At 37.1% G+C, this 17,436-nt stretch overlaps 1 protein-coding gene across 6 annotated transcripts in view; it reads right to left on the bottom strand.

Moving 5' to 3' along the window:
- GULP1 (GULP PTB domain containing engulfment adaptor 1) overlaps positions 1–17,436 on the bottom strand; it is a 253,662-nt gene that overhangs the window by 24,140 nt on the left and 212,086 nt on the right. For all 6 annotated transcript variants that reach the window (XM_067549053.1, XM_067549051.1, XM_067549050.1 and 3 more), the window contains one exon: positions 17,104–17,196. In XM_067549053.1, the coding sequence (XP_067405154.1) occupies positions 17,104–17,196 (93 nt within the window). The remainder of the gene's footprint in view (positions 1–17,103; positions 17,197–17,436) is intronic.

Raw genomic sequence — 17,436 nt, forward strand, 5'->3', positions numbered from 1 at the left:
AGACACAGAGCCTTGAACACAGGTCCTGGAAAGTGAGGGCAAGGTTTACAAATATTTGGTTTGGAAATGTGTCTAACCAGGCATTCTTTGGAGCTAACTGTTGATGCTTGTCCCAAAGCCTGAGTAAAACATCTTTGCACAAGTGAAATATGAAGCTGCAGAGAAAGACAGAATCCTCCTTCAGTGCTGCAAAAAGGGACTGACTTCTTGAACAGCCAGTACTCCTTGGCAAGTCCAAGAGCAGCAGGCATGGCCTACTATTCTCATACTCCCACAATGTGGGGACTGGAGATGTAGATTTGTGCTGTGAATACTTTGTCCATATCACTCTCTGGTTTGCTCACAATGACTCTCCCCTGCGGGCCTGGTAGAGAAAGCTGTGAAGTCCACTTTGCATGGCTTCTCCATACAGTAACCCTGCTATACAACTGAAATTTGGCATTATGGCATTTTGAGTCTTGCATACTCACAGGTGGCTCAAGATTTTGCCCTTAAATATTAAAGATCTTGATCAGTTCTTCCATGGTTATTTAGAAAACATTTCAGTTTCTTTTAAACTACCTCAATTTTTCCTGTTTTCTTTCAAAGCCATGTTAAGGACACAAGTTGGCAACTTTAAACAGCAAAGCAGTTTTTAAGTTACTAGATCACTAACTGCAAAATCTACCCTGCAAATGTATCCACTCAATGTTTGTAATCTGAAAACAGCAAAAACTATTTTTCTTATATTTCAACTTGCAAAAACTTATTTGTTGCCAGACTGAACTTTTGTGTTCCAAGCCACACAAACCCCAAATATTTAAATAGGTAAATAAATAATCAGGAAAACAAGATTTACAGCATTTTGATAGAATTTTGAAGAACATCACTAGACTGTGTCTACAGGCGATGTGCAGGTGCATAGTTTTCCCACTCTTCACTCATAGAGTTTGTTAGTGATACCTATTACCAGTTCTTGGATTTACATATTATGAGATATTAGATTTGATTAACAGATTTAAGTAAGCAAAATACTGTCTAAAATAGAAACCACTAGAAAAGGATTATTCAGTCAGAGTTACCATAGAAAAACTAGCATGTCCCTTATATAAAAAATGCAGGAACATTCGCTGCACAGCAGAGAAAAGAAAATGATGAACATATATTAAATGCAGACAAGGTAAAGTTAGAATACAAGAAACAGTAAAGATAATATTTACCTAACACCAATGACACTTTCATATCATTCAATTCCTGAATTTTTGGTAGGCTTCCTCATATTTATTTAATAAAATTACTAATTTTGGTCAAGGCTTCATCGTGGGAACAGATGTAAAAGTGGTAAAATGGATGGATTCATTGTGATAGTTTTGGAAATATGTTTTGTAGGCCTAGCTTGTCATGAGTAATTAGATATGGGTTAGGCCTCCTTTCTTGGGAAACAGGATTAGGGAGGTAAAAGGATCAGCAGGCTGGAAACAGAATGTCTGTGCTAAGATAGGTAAATTGGTCAGTAAATTAAGAGACAGATTGTTTGTGCTAACTAAGAAAAACAAGAACACCCGGGGAACTATTTACAGTGCTTTCGTGATAGCAAGATAATAATGGACAAGATAAGCCTGGAAGGTAAAATGAAGTAAAGAATAAGTCATGCATGACAGTGTGTGGACTGACATGCTGTAGAGCGATTGGGTCCTATAAAGTAACCAAGCCAATCCCCAGAAGTGTGATCAAATGTATAGTAAATGAAAAGTAACAGTAAATTCATATAAAGGAAGAGTCTATGTAAGTTTGGTCGTGTGGAACACCCCATACTCACCCCTGGCACTTGAGTCTGCTCAACTCAACATAGTTGTGCTGTATACCAAATAAAAATCCTGAGTGATGAGACTGGAGTCAAACTGAGTTCTTGAGAAATCAAATGTAAAGAGGTCTCAGAGGGAATCCCAACATGTCTGTATCTATTTATGAATTACATTTTGTTTAGTGAGTCATTTGTAATTGTACACCTGCACTGTGTCCAGTGTTAAGAACATAATCTGATGTGCTATATAACAAGGCTGTTTTTCAGTTTATGGAGACAGGATGAGTCACTGGGAGTTGTCTTGCTAATGACTCTTATTTGATTTACCACCATCGATGACAGAACAGTCCCTGGGAATGGAGTTTGAAGAATCGAAAATCTCCACCAGAAGGACAGAACTGAACATATCTATGTCCTTTTGAAAGACACAATCTCATGACCCAAGTCAAAAGAAAAATATGAGTATTTTCCCATGAGTTTAAGAACTTCCTCTTTTGACTTTTCTAAAGTTATATTTTGAAGTTGCTTGTGATGGAGGAAACCAAATAGAGTAGCTACCTCTTGAAATCCTTCATGTTGAGATTTTAGAACCCTGATTTGTCTAAGGCCTGAAAATATTTCCTTCAATGGTTATCCTTTGCTTCAAACACAGAATCATGTGCAAATTCATTGTCAGCAGCATTCACGTCTCTTCCTGTGGCTTGGATAGTTTGCATTTTAAAAACCTGTTGATTCCCACCTGTTCTGAGATTCTTTTACAATTTCCTCAGACTATGCTCTCAAATGTCTGGAGAACTTGGCATATGTCAGAGGTTGTGGTCATGATAACTAAGATCCTATGCCACCATAACAGATTGAGGTAGAACATTCAAGCCATTAAAAACAAGTTTTTTGCTCAGTGTATGTCCCCATTACTTCTGCATTCAGTAACAGTGTCAACTTATAGACATTCAATTGTACTCTGAAAATTTATTGTCATTGCCTCAGTGGCTTTCATCTGAGCTGCCCATCTAGTCTTGCAGATTGTCTTTAAATGTAAAGATCTCCTTTGTTTTTCAGAAGCCTATTAATTTAATGTGCTGCATCAATCCTGCCAACTTCTTCTGGGGCCTGAAGTGCATCATCAACTTCCTGTTCCCTTTGCAAAACTGTACTTTCTCAAGCAAGAGTTTGAAGGTAAAGATTATTTTAGACTTAATAATTAGTTTTTCCTATCAATGATTAGAGTCTGCAAAATATTTCTGTATTTCTTGAAAAGTTGAGAAGAAAACCTTCAGGTCTGAACTGGCTTTATCTTCATCAGCCTGCACCAAAACTAGGTTAATATGATGTGCTGGGCAATCAATATATGGTGCATACACTTTGTCTCTTTGCCTGAAAGACATTCATTTCCCAACAGCAGCCTCTCCAGCACTGGAGCTTGCCCCAGTGGCTGTGACCCCTGCAGGATGGGGTAGGAAACTTTTGCTATCACCAGTCACTGTTGGCCATGCTCAAATGCTGTGGAATTTTGCAAAGGTGTCGCAGGACAGGTGACTGTACATACCCCAAGATCCCTAAAAATTGGGAGCTGGTGGCCAAGGGAAATGTTAAGACACATGCAACCCAGGAAATCACATTGGCCCTGAAGCAGTGAGGGGGTCCCTTGCCATGGTGCCTGACTCAGTTACTTTTGGGAGCAGAGCCCCAAAATTGGGTAGGGGTGAGCAGATGACTGTGGCAGAGGAATAGCTGGTGCAGCTGCTCAGGGGTCCTGCAGGTGCTGGTCCCCACTGCCCACATTTGAATTTGCCCAAGGAGGGGGCCTCCACTATGGTGTGTCTGCCATTAATTCTAACTGGTGAGACTCCCAATGGCTGAGCCTTCATTTTGGTCAAAGGCTCTTCCGCCCCTCCTATTGCCCAAACAAATTCAAATGCGGGCAGCAGGAACCGACGTGCTGCTCCTCCTCAAGGCTCTGACTGTAGATCTGGTGGCAGCAGCAGCAGTTTGTGAGTCTGGCTCCCACGACAGGAGTTTTGGCTTTGGCAGAAGCAATAGCTCTAGTGACAACAGCACAGGTGCAGAGCTTGGGCCAGAGGAAACGGAAGGCACAGCATGGTGCTGGGTGTGGGGGAGTGGAAAGGGGGAGCAGAGCAGAGATGCAGAGGAAGGGACGAATGTGGGGTGAGGGGGCTGAGGGAAGCGAGACTTTATTTGAATGTGGGACATATAATGGCAAATGTGGGCCTACAATAAAAACTTGTACTGGGGGCCCATCTCTTTGTTCCTCTTTCACTGGCAGATAGGAGAAGGAAAAGGGAGGGGGGGGGGGCAGGGTGCGGACCATGTGGAGTCCAGTCAGCACTTGCAGACCTTGATGATTGTCACATCTGTCACTGTGCATGGCCCTTCTATTGTATGGTTCCATTTGACTGGCAAAGACCTGAAAGAAACTCTACCAGCTAAGATCTCAGAGAGGCACTGCTTATGCTCAGTGCTTTCATCCCCCAGCACTCACTAGGTGTCAGAGAAATCAAGGACTCTGCACCTGGCCAGGAAGAAGGAGTTATACAGGCACATGAGTGCTACATGGCTGACCTTGAGGAGAGGAATTGTTCCCTCAGCATCTGAGTAGGATACTGGAAATGGCCATGCCAAGCATGATGAATAGGTCAAGCAGACATATTTTTATACTAAACAAAAGTAAGGTCAGGCCAGGAATCAGCTGACCTCTCAGACACCTGTGATATAGTGAGATACTAAGAACCACACATCTTTTCAGTCTGTTTTTCTCTCTCTGACATAATATTCCACTTCGGTTGGTTTCTTTCTCTACTCTTCTTCTGTTGGTTTATCTTTTGCACTGCTCTTCTCTCACATGTTGCCCTTCTTCCTGACTGTTTCCTGTTATTTTTTCTCATCAAGGAGGTTCTGTGGCTGCCATGGCATTTCCTTCAGGCTTTTTGCTCCCCCCCTCCTCCCAATTCTAGGATTCTGGTTAGTCAGATCCTGTAATGCTCACAGACGCTCCAGGAATGTCTTGAAAAAATATCCAACATTTGAAAATGCAGTCAACCAAGGCTTGGTCTACAACTTCCCATTCAAACAGAAAGAGTCAATTTGGTTGTGAATGACTACATTTTCAATTCATTGTATATTTCCATGAAACCGGACGGGTACAGCTGATCTAGATTGCTTTAGGCAGTAACAGTGCAAAAAGGCACACACAGGGATTTTAAATAACGAAAACAGGTTTATTTCAAATAAATAGATGCACTCGGGGCTCCACTGAGGTTGTGTGTGCAAGTTCTCTCAAATGCAGTATCTAAAAACTCTTATTGTGATACAAACTTAAGCAGCACCACCAGATGAAAGCAATAAATGGAAAATCAGATTGCCCCCACATAATCAAGACAAAATGGAAGAACGACCAGTGATTACTGTACTGCCAAACCACTAAAACATAAAGGAAAAGTAAACAGCGCACACACAAGAGTAATGGAAACTTCAGCTGCATAGCCAAGTGACTGACTGCATGAAACAGAGTACAAATTACCAAAAGCCTGCAGCAACACCCCATGCCAACAGTTCAAATGCCACACACAAGTACAGTTGTACAGAAACTCCCAGGGTCTATTCCCAACTAAGGAAACCACATCTTTCTAATCACGTTACAGTACTACTAATACTTCTCACAGACTTATTCAGGAAGTGGTAACAAATGTGTTAATCTATATTGCATAAGACTTCTCCACTGACACACCATAGTGACCAACTACTTGAGTTTTTAATATCACTACCAGCTTTGGTGAAGATCATTCTAAAATAAAATTTAAAAGAAAATTATGCAGAAATTGATTTAATTTTTTTAGAAATGTACTTAAAATAGTAAAAATAATAAGGTTATGATATCCTTAACATGCATACAAAAGACTTGCAACTTGATAGTTATTTTCTTTTCTTTTTTTTTATTATTATTGAATAATTAGACTGCATAATCAAAATTACTTTCAGATTTCTGCCTTGGTTCTCATTACTTTCAATGCCTGGTATATGAATGCAACTGGAGATATTTTATTTTGAAAGTTGTTTTCCCCCTTCTAATTAAAATTTACTTTAGCACATCACTGATATAGCAAAATTAATTTTATTAGGGTGTTAACTTGGATGGTATTGTTATCACCATAACCATGTATTAGTATAGACGCTGATTAAATAAGTGACAGCAGAATTTCACACAAGGAAATCTGAGATCATATAATCCCTGCTAAAAGTTTAGGGCCATATTCATCCCACATGTAAACAAATGAAACTCCATTACTATCAGTGTTTTCCACCCACTTTGGAAAAAATATTTGTCATGCAACATAGGGCTATATTCTGAGGATTTTTCTGTGTGTTTTTTTAAAAAGTTCTTTCTCAGGCAAACTCCACTGGCTTGTAGCTTATTCTCAACAAAAGCAGTACCCTAGCAGTACCAAGTCAGAGCTGATGTATTTTAGTCCCTCAAGCAAGCCTCTTTTAAACTGCAAGGAAGTTCCATGCTGAATAATGCTCCAAATATGATAATGAATCTGCAAAGTCATTTTTTAAGAATTCCTTTGAAAAGATTATATAGTAATTTAGAACTCAGAAGTATCAGGTTCTCCCATTCTTAATGACATGTTTCTCTATATATTTATACAAGTTCCTTATTAACTGGTATTCCATTTCAAAGTAACATGATTTCAGATTCCTTAACAATCTGCATTATCTATAGGACACAATGCTTGTGTGCCAGAAACTTCCAGTGTAATGCAATAAATGCATGACATTTTTATGTGGTATGCATTCTATTAGCATTTGCCATTACTGCAAGTTATGTGGCTGTCAGATGCCACTGTTTAACTGAGTTACTTAAATCAGCACAGAATATGCTGTGCAATTTAGTACCACCTAGTCCTTATATAGTGCTTTTCATCAGTAGATCTCAAAGCGCTTTACAAAGGAGGTCAATAACATTATAAAGCTATCCAATCACTTACTGAAATTCACCAGATCATAGGTTGAGTTGACTGGATTGTTTAAGAAATAATATGCCCATATCAAACCCTATTTCCATTGTTTTTCCACATTTCCCCTCTTTAAAAACAAGTCTATGATAATATCAAAATAAACCATTTCCAGTTGTCTCCACTTGACTTGTCTCTATGCTTACTTCAAATATTTAGGGAAACCTGGCTTCTATTTAGTTTTTTTTTTTATCATCAAATTAGCGATTTTGCATTCCACCTTACATGTCCATATGTCATGTGTTAAAGCAGGACTTGATTACAAATGGACAACTGACCTACCCATGCACACTTGTTTCCCAGACTCTAGGTAAGAGAAGAAGGCACTAGCAAGATTTTGCACTATCTGTGATACCATGTGAACTTTCTAGTGTTCTCACTGGCAATTTTTTATTTTGATTTTTTTTTGTAAATTTAAACTGCCAGGGAAAAGTACATTAACAAACAACAAATTTTAACTTTTAAAAGTTTACATACAGAATGCCAAACAACATCACCCATGCATAGACTGACATCTCTCTTCCCTCAGAGAAGTAGAACTCTTACAATCAATTCAAGCCTACATAGTACCATACTTTATTTAAAAAGAGACAAAGTAATATTTGTGAAGTTTAGTAGAGTACAGTCTTTTCTCATTTTATGCCTAAATATACCATATCCCTCTGTATTGCATAAGGACCATAACTTGCCATCCCTCTTTGCTGGGAATTCTGTAGGATTTTTCTGTAAATATTAATGGCAAGACTTAGTTCTTATAATTTAAAATAAAATTTAATGGCATTAAATCAATAATAATCACAGTTTTAGAATATGAATATCAGTAACTATTTTCTATTTGAATAGGAACCTTTGCTGCTGTAAAAAAAATGCAAGTTTATATTATATGGGCATCTAAAGGGAAAAATTTTATTTCTATTGCAACATTGAGAGCATCCGTTTTTTAAAATCTATAAAACAGTGAACATCTCATTCTCCCAAGCATTCTTCATCTCTGAAAGGTGTGTTTTATGAGACTGTATTTCAACGTCACCTGCATCAATTAGCAATAGCAATTATACACAATCATAGTTGTGCAGCTTTAGGATAAAAATGTTTCCCTCAGATCTGTTCCATAAATCTTAACACCAAGATTCAGTTCTCTGTATATTAAATCACTGAAATTAATGTGAGCTCTCCACATGTAGGAAGGGCATATTTCTGGAGTCACAATCCACCGGGAGAATCTGAGAGTGAAATAATCTCAGTCACTACCCAATATTACACTCTGCAAAGAAAGGAGAGAGACTGAAGGAATTAAATTTGAGTGGCTGAAAAGAACCTTTTAGTATGTGATACAAATGATCACACATTCAATTCCTGACCACTGAAATTTACCAGGAAGGCCAGATTCTGATATCGTTACACCTGCTGACTAGCATCTCAATCTACAAATAGTCCCAATGAAATTAAAAGGATTATTTAATAGGACTCCATATAAGTAAGTGCATAAGCCCAGAATGTTTAATATATCTCAGGCCATTCTTGAGAGCCAAATATACATATACTGACAACCTCTTACATCCCTCAGAAAAAGTACAGACAAAAAGCAAATAGCTTAAAAAGTGGAAGAGGACTAGAACTTTAAATCACGATAATAAATATTAATACTCACATCCTTAATATAAAGTAAAACAAATGGCTTTAATGGAACACATGTGTTTATTTTTCTTTAACTATTAGACTTATTTAATATGATAAAGACAAATTAGAAAAAACAAACAAATGAAAAACAAAAGAAAGGTGGAGTGGATGAAAGATGAAATTATACATTTTTATCCTTACAGTGCAGTTAATTTATTGAGTTGGTCTAAGACAAATAGAACATTATCTGTTTATAATTGTAATGTGTTGTGACCACACTTTTTATATGCAACTTGATGGAAATTTAATCCTACACATTCCATACAAAATTACAAGCCCCTAAACTCAACATTATTTGATTAGTTACTGTTTAGAGATTGTCTCTTCAGTTTTGAAGTTAACACAGCTGTGTTAAATTCTGATTTACAGCACTACTTTAAAAAATAAAATAATGTAACACTGAATCAACCCTTTTAAATTGTATCCTATGCACTTATTAGAATGAAATCCCCCTTTTCATTCGATATGTGGCCCTCTCGTCCATCCAGAGGTAAGACTTGCTGGGTCTGGCAGGGGAAACAGCTGGCCTTATGATCATATTCAGGCCAGTTATGTATCCCCTATATGGACAGTTGGCTCCTGGCAACTCAAGTTCATATGCTGAGCCTTCAACAAAGATGGTTGGTTTTGGTCATTTTGAATGGAAAAGCATGAATGTTTCATCAAGTATAGAGTGCAGCATGAAGTGAACCTGCTACTACCAGAAACACTCTAAGTTGCAAAGGGACACTGCAACCTAGTGGGTTTCCTTGGAGTTGGGGGAACCGGAAAGGAACGGAAAATGCAGGAAAGAGCACCAACCCCAGTTAAGTTTTGTGAATTCAGTTTTTCATGCTGAAGAAATACCTAAATAAAGATAAAGAACATTGCTACTGGGAGAATTTTCTAAGAGAATTCAGTATTCCTTACTGAGGACGGGAATTTGGGGAGAAGGAGAAAGAATATGAAATCCAAATAACATATGTAGTCCACAGTTACACAAAAACAAAAAACAAAAAACAAAAAAAAACCCAAAAAAACCCACCACCTCGAGAGGTAGAGTTGAGTCAGGCCACCAGTCGAGTCAATACTTTGCCAAACCCATATGTGCACTTATTCCCCGTGGGAAGAGGTCAACAAGATGGAGGCAGGTTAATATTTAGTAATTAAAGAGGCAGTCAGGTCCAGTGGATAGAACACTGGCCTGTGAGTCTATGAATACTCCACATCTCTTGCTCAAAAATATTCACAAAGAGCTCAATCGTAGCTTTGCCAGAAGCCCTGAACAAGGTATAATGCTTAGTTGCCCAGCTCCAGGTGCGAATGTGGAACTAGAACAAATGGGACCACTCCTCATTTCTTCCCATTCATCAGTGCGTGACAGAATTGTTGGGGAGTGATGATTATTAGGGCCCCAAAATTGAGACACTCCTCAAAATACAATACCGGGAAAATTACTAACAAGTTGGGGGAGGAGGGATTGGTAATGATTCACAAACATAATGTTGGACTTTGAGTAAAAGATATCTGAAAACCCATATTTATGGAAGATAAGAAATGTTGACATAAAAGGATCATCATGTTTCCATAATTCCCCATTCAAATAAAATTAGTTATATTGATACATACTGAATTATGATATTGAAATAGAAAGATGAAGAATTGTTAAATGATAATTTTTCTTAGAGTTTTGTTAATTTAATAGTTTATAGTTATGGATAGTAAATAAGTTTGGATGGGACAATACCAGTGCAAAAGCCTTGGCCTAGCTTTTGCTTGCTTGGGAGCCGCCTTGCCAATTTTTCTCTTACATAGACTACGGTTTTGCTTTTTGCTGACAGAACAAAGGTAACTTTTTGTTATTGTGTTGGAAGACTGAGGTGAAAGGAAGCCAATTAGTATAATTAATACATAAACCTGTAGTGGGAAAACCCAGGAGCAGGGTGACAGAGAAACAGAATGACAAACAGCAAAAGTTGTATAAATTCAAGCTTATGTATAAACAATGAAAGTCCTGTAGCACCTTAAAGACTAACAAATTTCTGCAGGCATAAATTGTTAGTCTTTAAGGTGCTACAGGACTCTCGTTGTTTTGCTCTATACAGACTAACACAGCTGCCTCTCTGAAGCTTATGCATGTGTATTATACGGATTACCTAACACAAATGCTTAACATGTTTAACACTATTGGAGAAAGATTAATAAATATGTAATGACGAAATGTATAACAAGATCCAAGCCATTAAGGCCCAAATTGGAGAAACACCAGACCATAACGAGACTGAAGAATCAGACCAGGGATCACAGGGATGACAACTGTCATGAAGTACAGGACATCCTGATGCCCCAGAAAGTGGTAAGTTGGACCCTCTACCTATTCCATCTTATTTGTTTATGGTCTGGCATAAATATATGTTCAGACATTAGGTGACATATTTCTGTCTGAAACTGTATAAATAAAGGTGAACATTGATTAAACTCAAATTGGGTGGACTTGTGACTCATTTTCCCACCTTACACTCCTCTGTGTAGAAGCATAACCATGGTTGCAATCTTGCCCTTAATGATTCCATTGACTGTCAGTGAACAAGTACAGGATCCCTGAGATCTGTGGTTTGATCATAGCTGTCTCTCCATTGAGTGTGAAAAGGAGCCCTAGAGACCTGCCTTGTAACTATAAAAAAACCCCATAGAAACACTAAGGCTGTTTATCTCTCTGGGATGGTGAAGGCAGATTGTTTATGACCTTTTCACTAATTCTTCCATTATGTCTCTAAACCACCCTAAAGAGCTAGAGAGAGCGTGTTTTTCATTTCCTCACCATTCGGGACTACTGACAATGGAACCTCAAAATGAAGCATGGACACTCCTTGCCAGTACTGACTGTTGAAGGCAGTTAAACGTGATGTATTTATGAAGGATCACTTGCATGCCAATCTCATCATCTCCCCTCCAATACCTATCTCCCCTAGTTGCACACCTTTTCTAGCCTGCTTCATTGGACAGGACACAGAGCTCCTGTTTCCTCTTACATGGGAGATCACAGCCAAGAATTTTTAGTATCTTGAATGGAAGTGTTTGTATTTGTCCAATCCTTTCACCTGCTTTTATGTTCATTGGGACTACTGTCTATTTTGCATGTTTAAGTACAGACTATGTTAATGAAGTTGCTGTCTACTGGCTTCAGGTGTTTATTTTCCCATATTCCTGAATGTGTTAAACATTCAGTGAGAAGCACACTATCTTGAGCCCTGAAATTATTATCAAGGCAATGATGTCTAATTTATTCCAGGGTGTGTGTAATGGGGCAGATACACCTCACAAGGGGCAACAAAGATATTAGCAAGGTAGATTGGCTCCACACTGGCAACAAGAGGGTTAAAGACAGTCAATGGACCCAGTTGACCTGACGGGGAGAAGAGCACTGCTGATGCCTCACTGAGGGTAGCCTTGTTCCTTCCAATATTATCACATGCGGTATTATTGCATTGCATGGCAGCAGACAGCGTATTAGGGCTGAGTCCTGCTGTCCCTTAACATGTAAGCTCTAAATAACTTAAATGGGAGCTCCATGCACAAAATGATTGTAAGATTAAACTGATATATAATATATTATGAATATATATAAATAGTTGATTCAAATGATGCAAAACACAAATAGATCTATTTATTTGACATTATGTCCAGAAGAAGTTCAAAAACCTGGCACGACACTGGCACCTTTTAAAAAGATTTTTAAAAAATTACTTAAAAAAAAAAAAGAAAAGAAAAGAAAAAAAAAAACATAAATATGTATATTTATACAAATTCAACTCCCGCCCACTTAAAATTCACTTAGTAAATGTTTAAGTTTACTGGATTCAGATGTTTTAATCTATAGGCATAGGTATTAAAAATATGAATAGGTCACTAGTATACCATGACAGATAGTTCCTTCATGGTTTTTTGGTTTTTTTTAAATGAAACAAATTATAGTCTCAAGTTTGAAGTATTGCTAAGTTAGGTGCAGGGCTTTTCATAAAGATATGTCCTCCACATTTCTTAATGTGGATTCAATTTATTTTATACTTACAAATTTAAATATAATTTCACATTGTGACATCAGAGGAAGCAGTTATGATACACACTGAATCTGTATGAAGATTACTGCCCCAAACAATTACAAACTCTTGGTATTATTGAGTCATGCTAGGAAATGCCTAATAATTTGTACTGAGAGCATATCATCTATCATACTTCCCTTATAGCATATAAAACACAATAATCCATCTGTTAGTTTAAATGTGAATAAACAAAACTAAATTTACATTTTTCTGACTGAATATAGTAATTCTTCCATGGTACATCATCATCATAAGGCTATATTCTTATGAAGTTCACTGCACAGAACTCAACAGGGATGAAGAGAATTAACAAAAAGAAGCTGCATTTTCAAAAATGATTATTAGAAGTGGTCAGCTGATTACTGAGATGTGATAGTTTCCTGAGAAAGGGTCAGGTTTTGAAAAATACTTTTGCCCAGAAAACTACATATTCAACAAATTGGAAAAATGTCACTACTCATTAACAAGTAAGACAAAAAAGGTAATTTATTTAAGAAAAAAACAAAAACAAAAAAGAGAAAGCAGATTTTCCAATGGTTAGATCTGTGAATTTAAAAAATCTTCTATTAAAAAGTGCATTAAAGTAATTTTAGTAAAATCCTGCAATTACTTTTTATTACTATTTTTACTATCATGAATTTCCTTCCCAGAAATGTAGAGAGAATATCAGAAAAGGTACATTCATTCTACTTTTACTTTCATAAAACATAGTAATTTTGATATTGTTTGATATTGTTTGACTAAGCATAATTTAGCCTTAAACACATACCAGTCCAGATCCTCCAAAGTTCTTAGTGCCTCTTCTAACTATAATGTGCTCATTGTAACTGAATGAGGTGGGACTTTGTCAAGGAGGAAGACAAGGGACAGTAGCTCTTTGAGTCAAGGAGGAACAAGAAGTGACTGGCTTAGGTGGGGACACTGAAGACACTGGGGACACCAGCTGAAGGGAAAGGGTATTTATATCCTGTGCCTCCCAGACAATATCTTCTCTCACCATGAACCAGTAGCACACTCTCTCCCACCCCTGGGATCAGAGTAGGACTAAGTAATTTTATGATCTATTGTGAGCACTGTGCTAATTGCCTTTTTTCTTTCAGAGCTGAGAAGGAATTTTTCCCTCACTGCCAGACTGGCCCAGGTGCAGAGGTTATTTCACCTTCCCCACAGCATTTCAGGGACCTGGTGATTTAGGTAAGAAAGTTAGGTTGAGCTGTCACCAATTAGGCAGGAGTCCAGTGCAGGTACTCATTTGCATGGACGGTTTGATTTCCTGATAAACCAGAGTTGGAAAAAGATGTAAGGGATGGTGTTCCCTACGGAAGCTGGAAAAAGGAGTTGGGACTCAATGTCTACCACAGTGGGGAAACAGCTCCCTTTTTCCAGGCCCTCTAAGCCCTCATGATGGGAGGGCAAAGAGATCCCAACAATGGAAAGGGACCAGATTGGGAAAGGGAAGGGCTGATGGTAACCCTCCTAAATAGGTGGAAATGATTAAAAAAAGAATGGTGACCTGCACTGCACAATTTATTGTTCCCAGATTCATTAATAAAGGTGCAGCCTAATTAAAACACATCCACTGAATCTTGTCTTTCTTCCTGTGTGTGATATGGGACAATGGGAATTGAGGTTATGCAAGCCCCGGGGTCACACTATCTTTGCAGATATTTTCCATTAATGAAACTTATTTAATTAACAGTTTATACAAAGACTGATTGTCTATTATATTTAACAATTTGTTTTCTAATTCCATACCTATCTCTTAAATGTTCCTGTTCATTTTGTTATATAGGTAATACAAACAGTTTTGGCCTATTCAACTGACCTTCTAGGCATGCTGCAAAAGGTATTTGTTTGATAGGGTTTAGGGGAGAAGGATAAGGGTATGTTCCAAAGTAAGATATGGGAATGAAAGGTTTTCCTGGAGTATTTCTTTTATTATTGCTGATTAGCTGAGATACATTGTTATCTCTATTTGATTATTTAAGGCTGCTGGCTGGCAGAATTAATTTATATATTAATATTTATGCTGCTGGGTAGTTCTTACTGTAATTCTAATTATTAGAAGGCTCAGAAGTTCTGTATGATAATTCTTTCTTTTTAAATGTTAAATCTAATGAAATAAATAAATAGAAATATGTTTATATTTGAAACGCAAAACTTTGGGGATGATTTTTTGAACATATAAAAATTAAATGTGTTACTTTTGTAATTAATGGCTATGAAATGTAAATGTGATATTAACATCGGTATATTCACTAGCAAATAAAATAAAGAAAAAATGTGCGAAAATGCGTTAAATCAGTACTTTTAAGACTAATCTTTCCTCACAGATATTCCACCACACAAAATAATAGCTGTCCTAATGCTCAAATTCTGTTCTCAGAATCATGTGCCAGAAGTCACATTGAAATCATACACAGAAAGCACACATTGCTGCCACAATGCCAATAAATAAAAATACCCAATCAGCTAAGTGGATAATTTGGCCATTACACAATTGCCATTTACAATCCCATATGTTATTTGTATTGTTTTAGCATCAAGAGGCCCCATCAGATACTGAGGCCCCACTGTGCTAAATTCTGGACACACATAATGAACACATGCATGGTTCCTGGACCAAAAAGCTAAACAGGAATATATTGGTTTTTTTGCTATTTTTGTTTCATAAGAAGGCTGTATTTATCACAGGGTTACTATAAAAGCAAACTATTAGACAGATTGAATGATTAGGTTTACAAATAAAGGATCAACTCCTACAGTCTTTATTAAGGAAAAATTCCTTCCTGAACAAAGGTTGAGGATTTGGCCTGAGGGGTTAGTACTTTTGATTGAATGCATAGTAAGTCAGAAAACATATAAAATTTACAGTTTTCACTGAGGGATTCATATAAGTCCCTATGTCATATATACAATTTAACATTGTATCTATTCCAGTCATAGGTGTGCGCAGCACATTTCATTAGGGTGTGCACCCCGTGAATTTCATTGCAAACTCAATTCCACCAGCGGGCCACATTTGAATTACCCGCCAGCGGAATTCTCACTGCGTCCTAGTCTCTGCCGCAAACTATCGCGAGGAACGATATTTCGGCTGCAGATTGCGGCAAAATCTTGCAGCTCCTTCTTCCTCCTGTCTTGCAGTCCGCCGAAAAATCGCGCGCCCTCCGCTTTTTCGGCAGCAGACGGCGCCGCAGGACACATCATAAATGGCCGTATGTTTTACACCCCTGCATTAGGGTGTGCCTGGGCACACCCGGCACACTTTGTGTGCACACGCCTATGATTCCCAGTACCATGTTACTATTACACTAGATGACATTAGTGGAATTTTATGAAGACAGACCTCCATAAAACTTCACTTCAGTATAGTGATATTAATGATGAATTATGATTACCATAATAAACAGACTCTGGGGGGCTTCGTGGATCAAAATGTAAACATCCACATAAAGCTGATGCCAGGCAAATAGGGTTTCAGCCCAGGAACAAGATGTAAAAACAAAACATTTTAAAAATATGTGGCTGGCCCAAGTTTTAATTTACACAACTGTAAAAATTAAAGAAAATGCATTGTAAAATGTTTGGATACTTCTGTAATTCAAAAAATACTCTGACTTAAAAAATAAAAAATGGCAAATTATTTTTCTGCTTGGGCAAAAATATAGATTCTCAAGAGATGTAATTCTGTTCCCATTAACTTCAATAGGGCCAGCATTTCACCGATGATATTTAAATTAAAAACTAGATACTTTTCCTAAGGATTTGTGCTATGCAAACTTTTTTTTAATACAGCTATGTAAATATATTTGAATACAATAAACTATAACCACTTTGGAGCCAGTAGGGTCAACCTATACTTTTAAAAGTTCACTAACTAGATATCTAACTCTGCCTTTTAAAAATTCCATAATAATCAACATCCACTGATTCTGAAGAAGGCAAAATATTTTCATGGATAAAAGGATCCTCGTTTGCTTATACTCATAACTAGTAAGCCAGTCCCATAAGTACTTATTTGCATGAAAGATCATAATGGGTCTTGGACTATGTTATTCTACTAGGGAATTTCAGAAGAACATAAAACCTGTTAAAACAAGAAGTTATAGACAAAACAACAGATGTAAGTAACAATATGTTTGTGACAGAAACTTATTAAGAAATCCTGAGTTATAAAGCTCAGGATTGACACACTGAACCAGATCCTTTGGACACAGGATGCTCTTCATCCTCAGATAGTCTGCTTATCTGTCTGAGAAAAATGTTTGCATATATGCAGCAACATCTGGGCACAACAGGCTGAGTTAAGCAAGTATCATTTACTGAATAACTTACAATTTTTCTACATTTGTTGGTTTGTCACAATCTTACCGTTACTTAAATATAGTATTATTGTATGTTAATTATAATTATCAGAAATAGTATGTATACTATATTTGTTATCAGAACATACAGATGATGTTAAATAATTTTAAGTTACACCAATCTTGGCCAGAAAACATAGTTGTATCCATGTACTTACTGGAGATGTATGTACTTGATTTATTCTTAATTGGTTCTCCAAATCTTGTACCTTATTTTTCAGTTCTATATTTTCAGTTTCTAGCTCTTGAATCTACAAAACAAATAGTCATTGCAACAGCTACTGGTAAATTCATCCTCAGATATATCTAATTTAAGCTAGAAATCGTGAGTAACATTTTTATTTATTTATTTGAGATCTGCTCTCTCTTAACAATATAGCTACAAACTAATTACCAAAAAGCCTGGGCATTATGTTTAATATTTGACCAGAAAGGATCATTTTATTTGGGAATGTAATAAATTACTTAGCACATGTGAATTTTCAGGATGA

This window comes from Emydura macquarii, unplaced genomic scaffold (genome assembly GCF_026122565.2).
Source record: "Emydura macquarii macquarii isolate MOO-44397 ecotype Brisbane River unplaced genomic scaffold, CSIRO-AGI_Emac_v2 contig_1253, whole genome shotgun sequence".
Lineage (NCBI taxonomy): Eukaryota > Metazoa > Chordata > Testudines > Chelidae > Emydura > Emydura macquarii.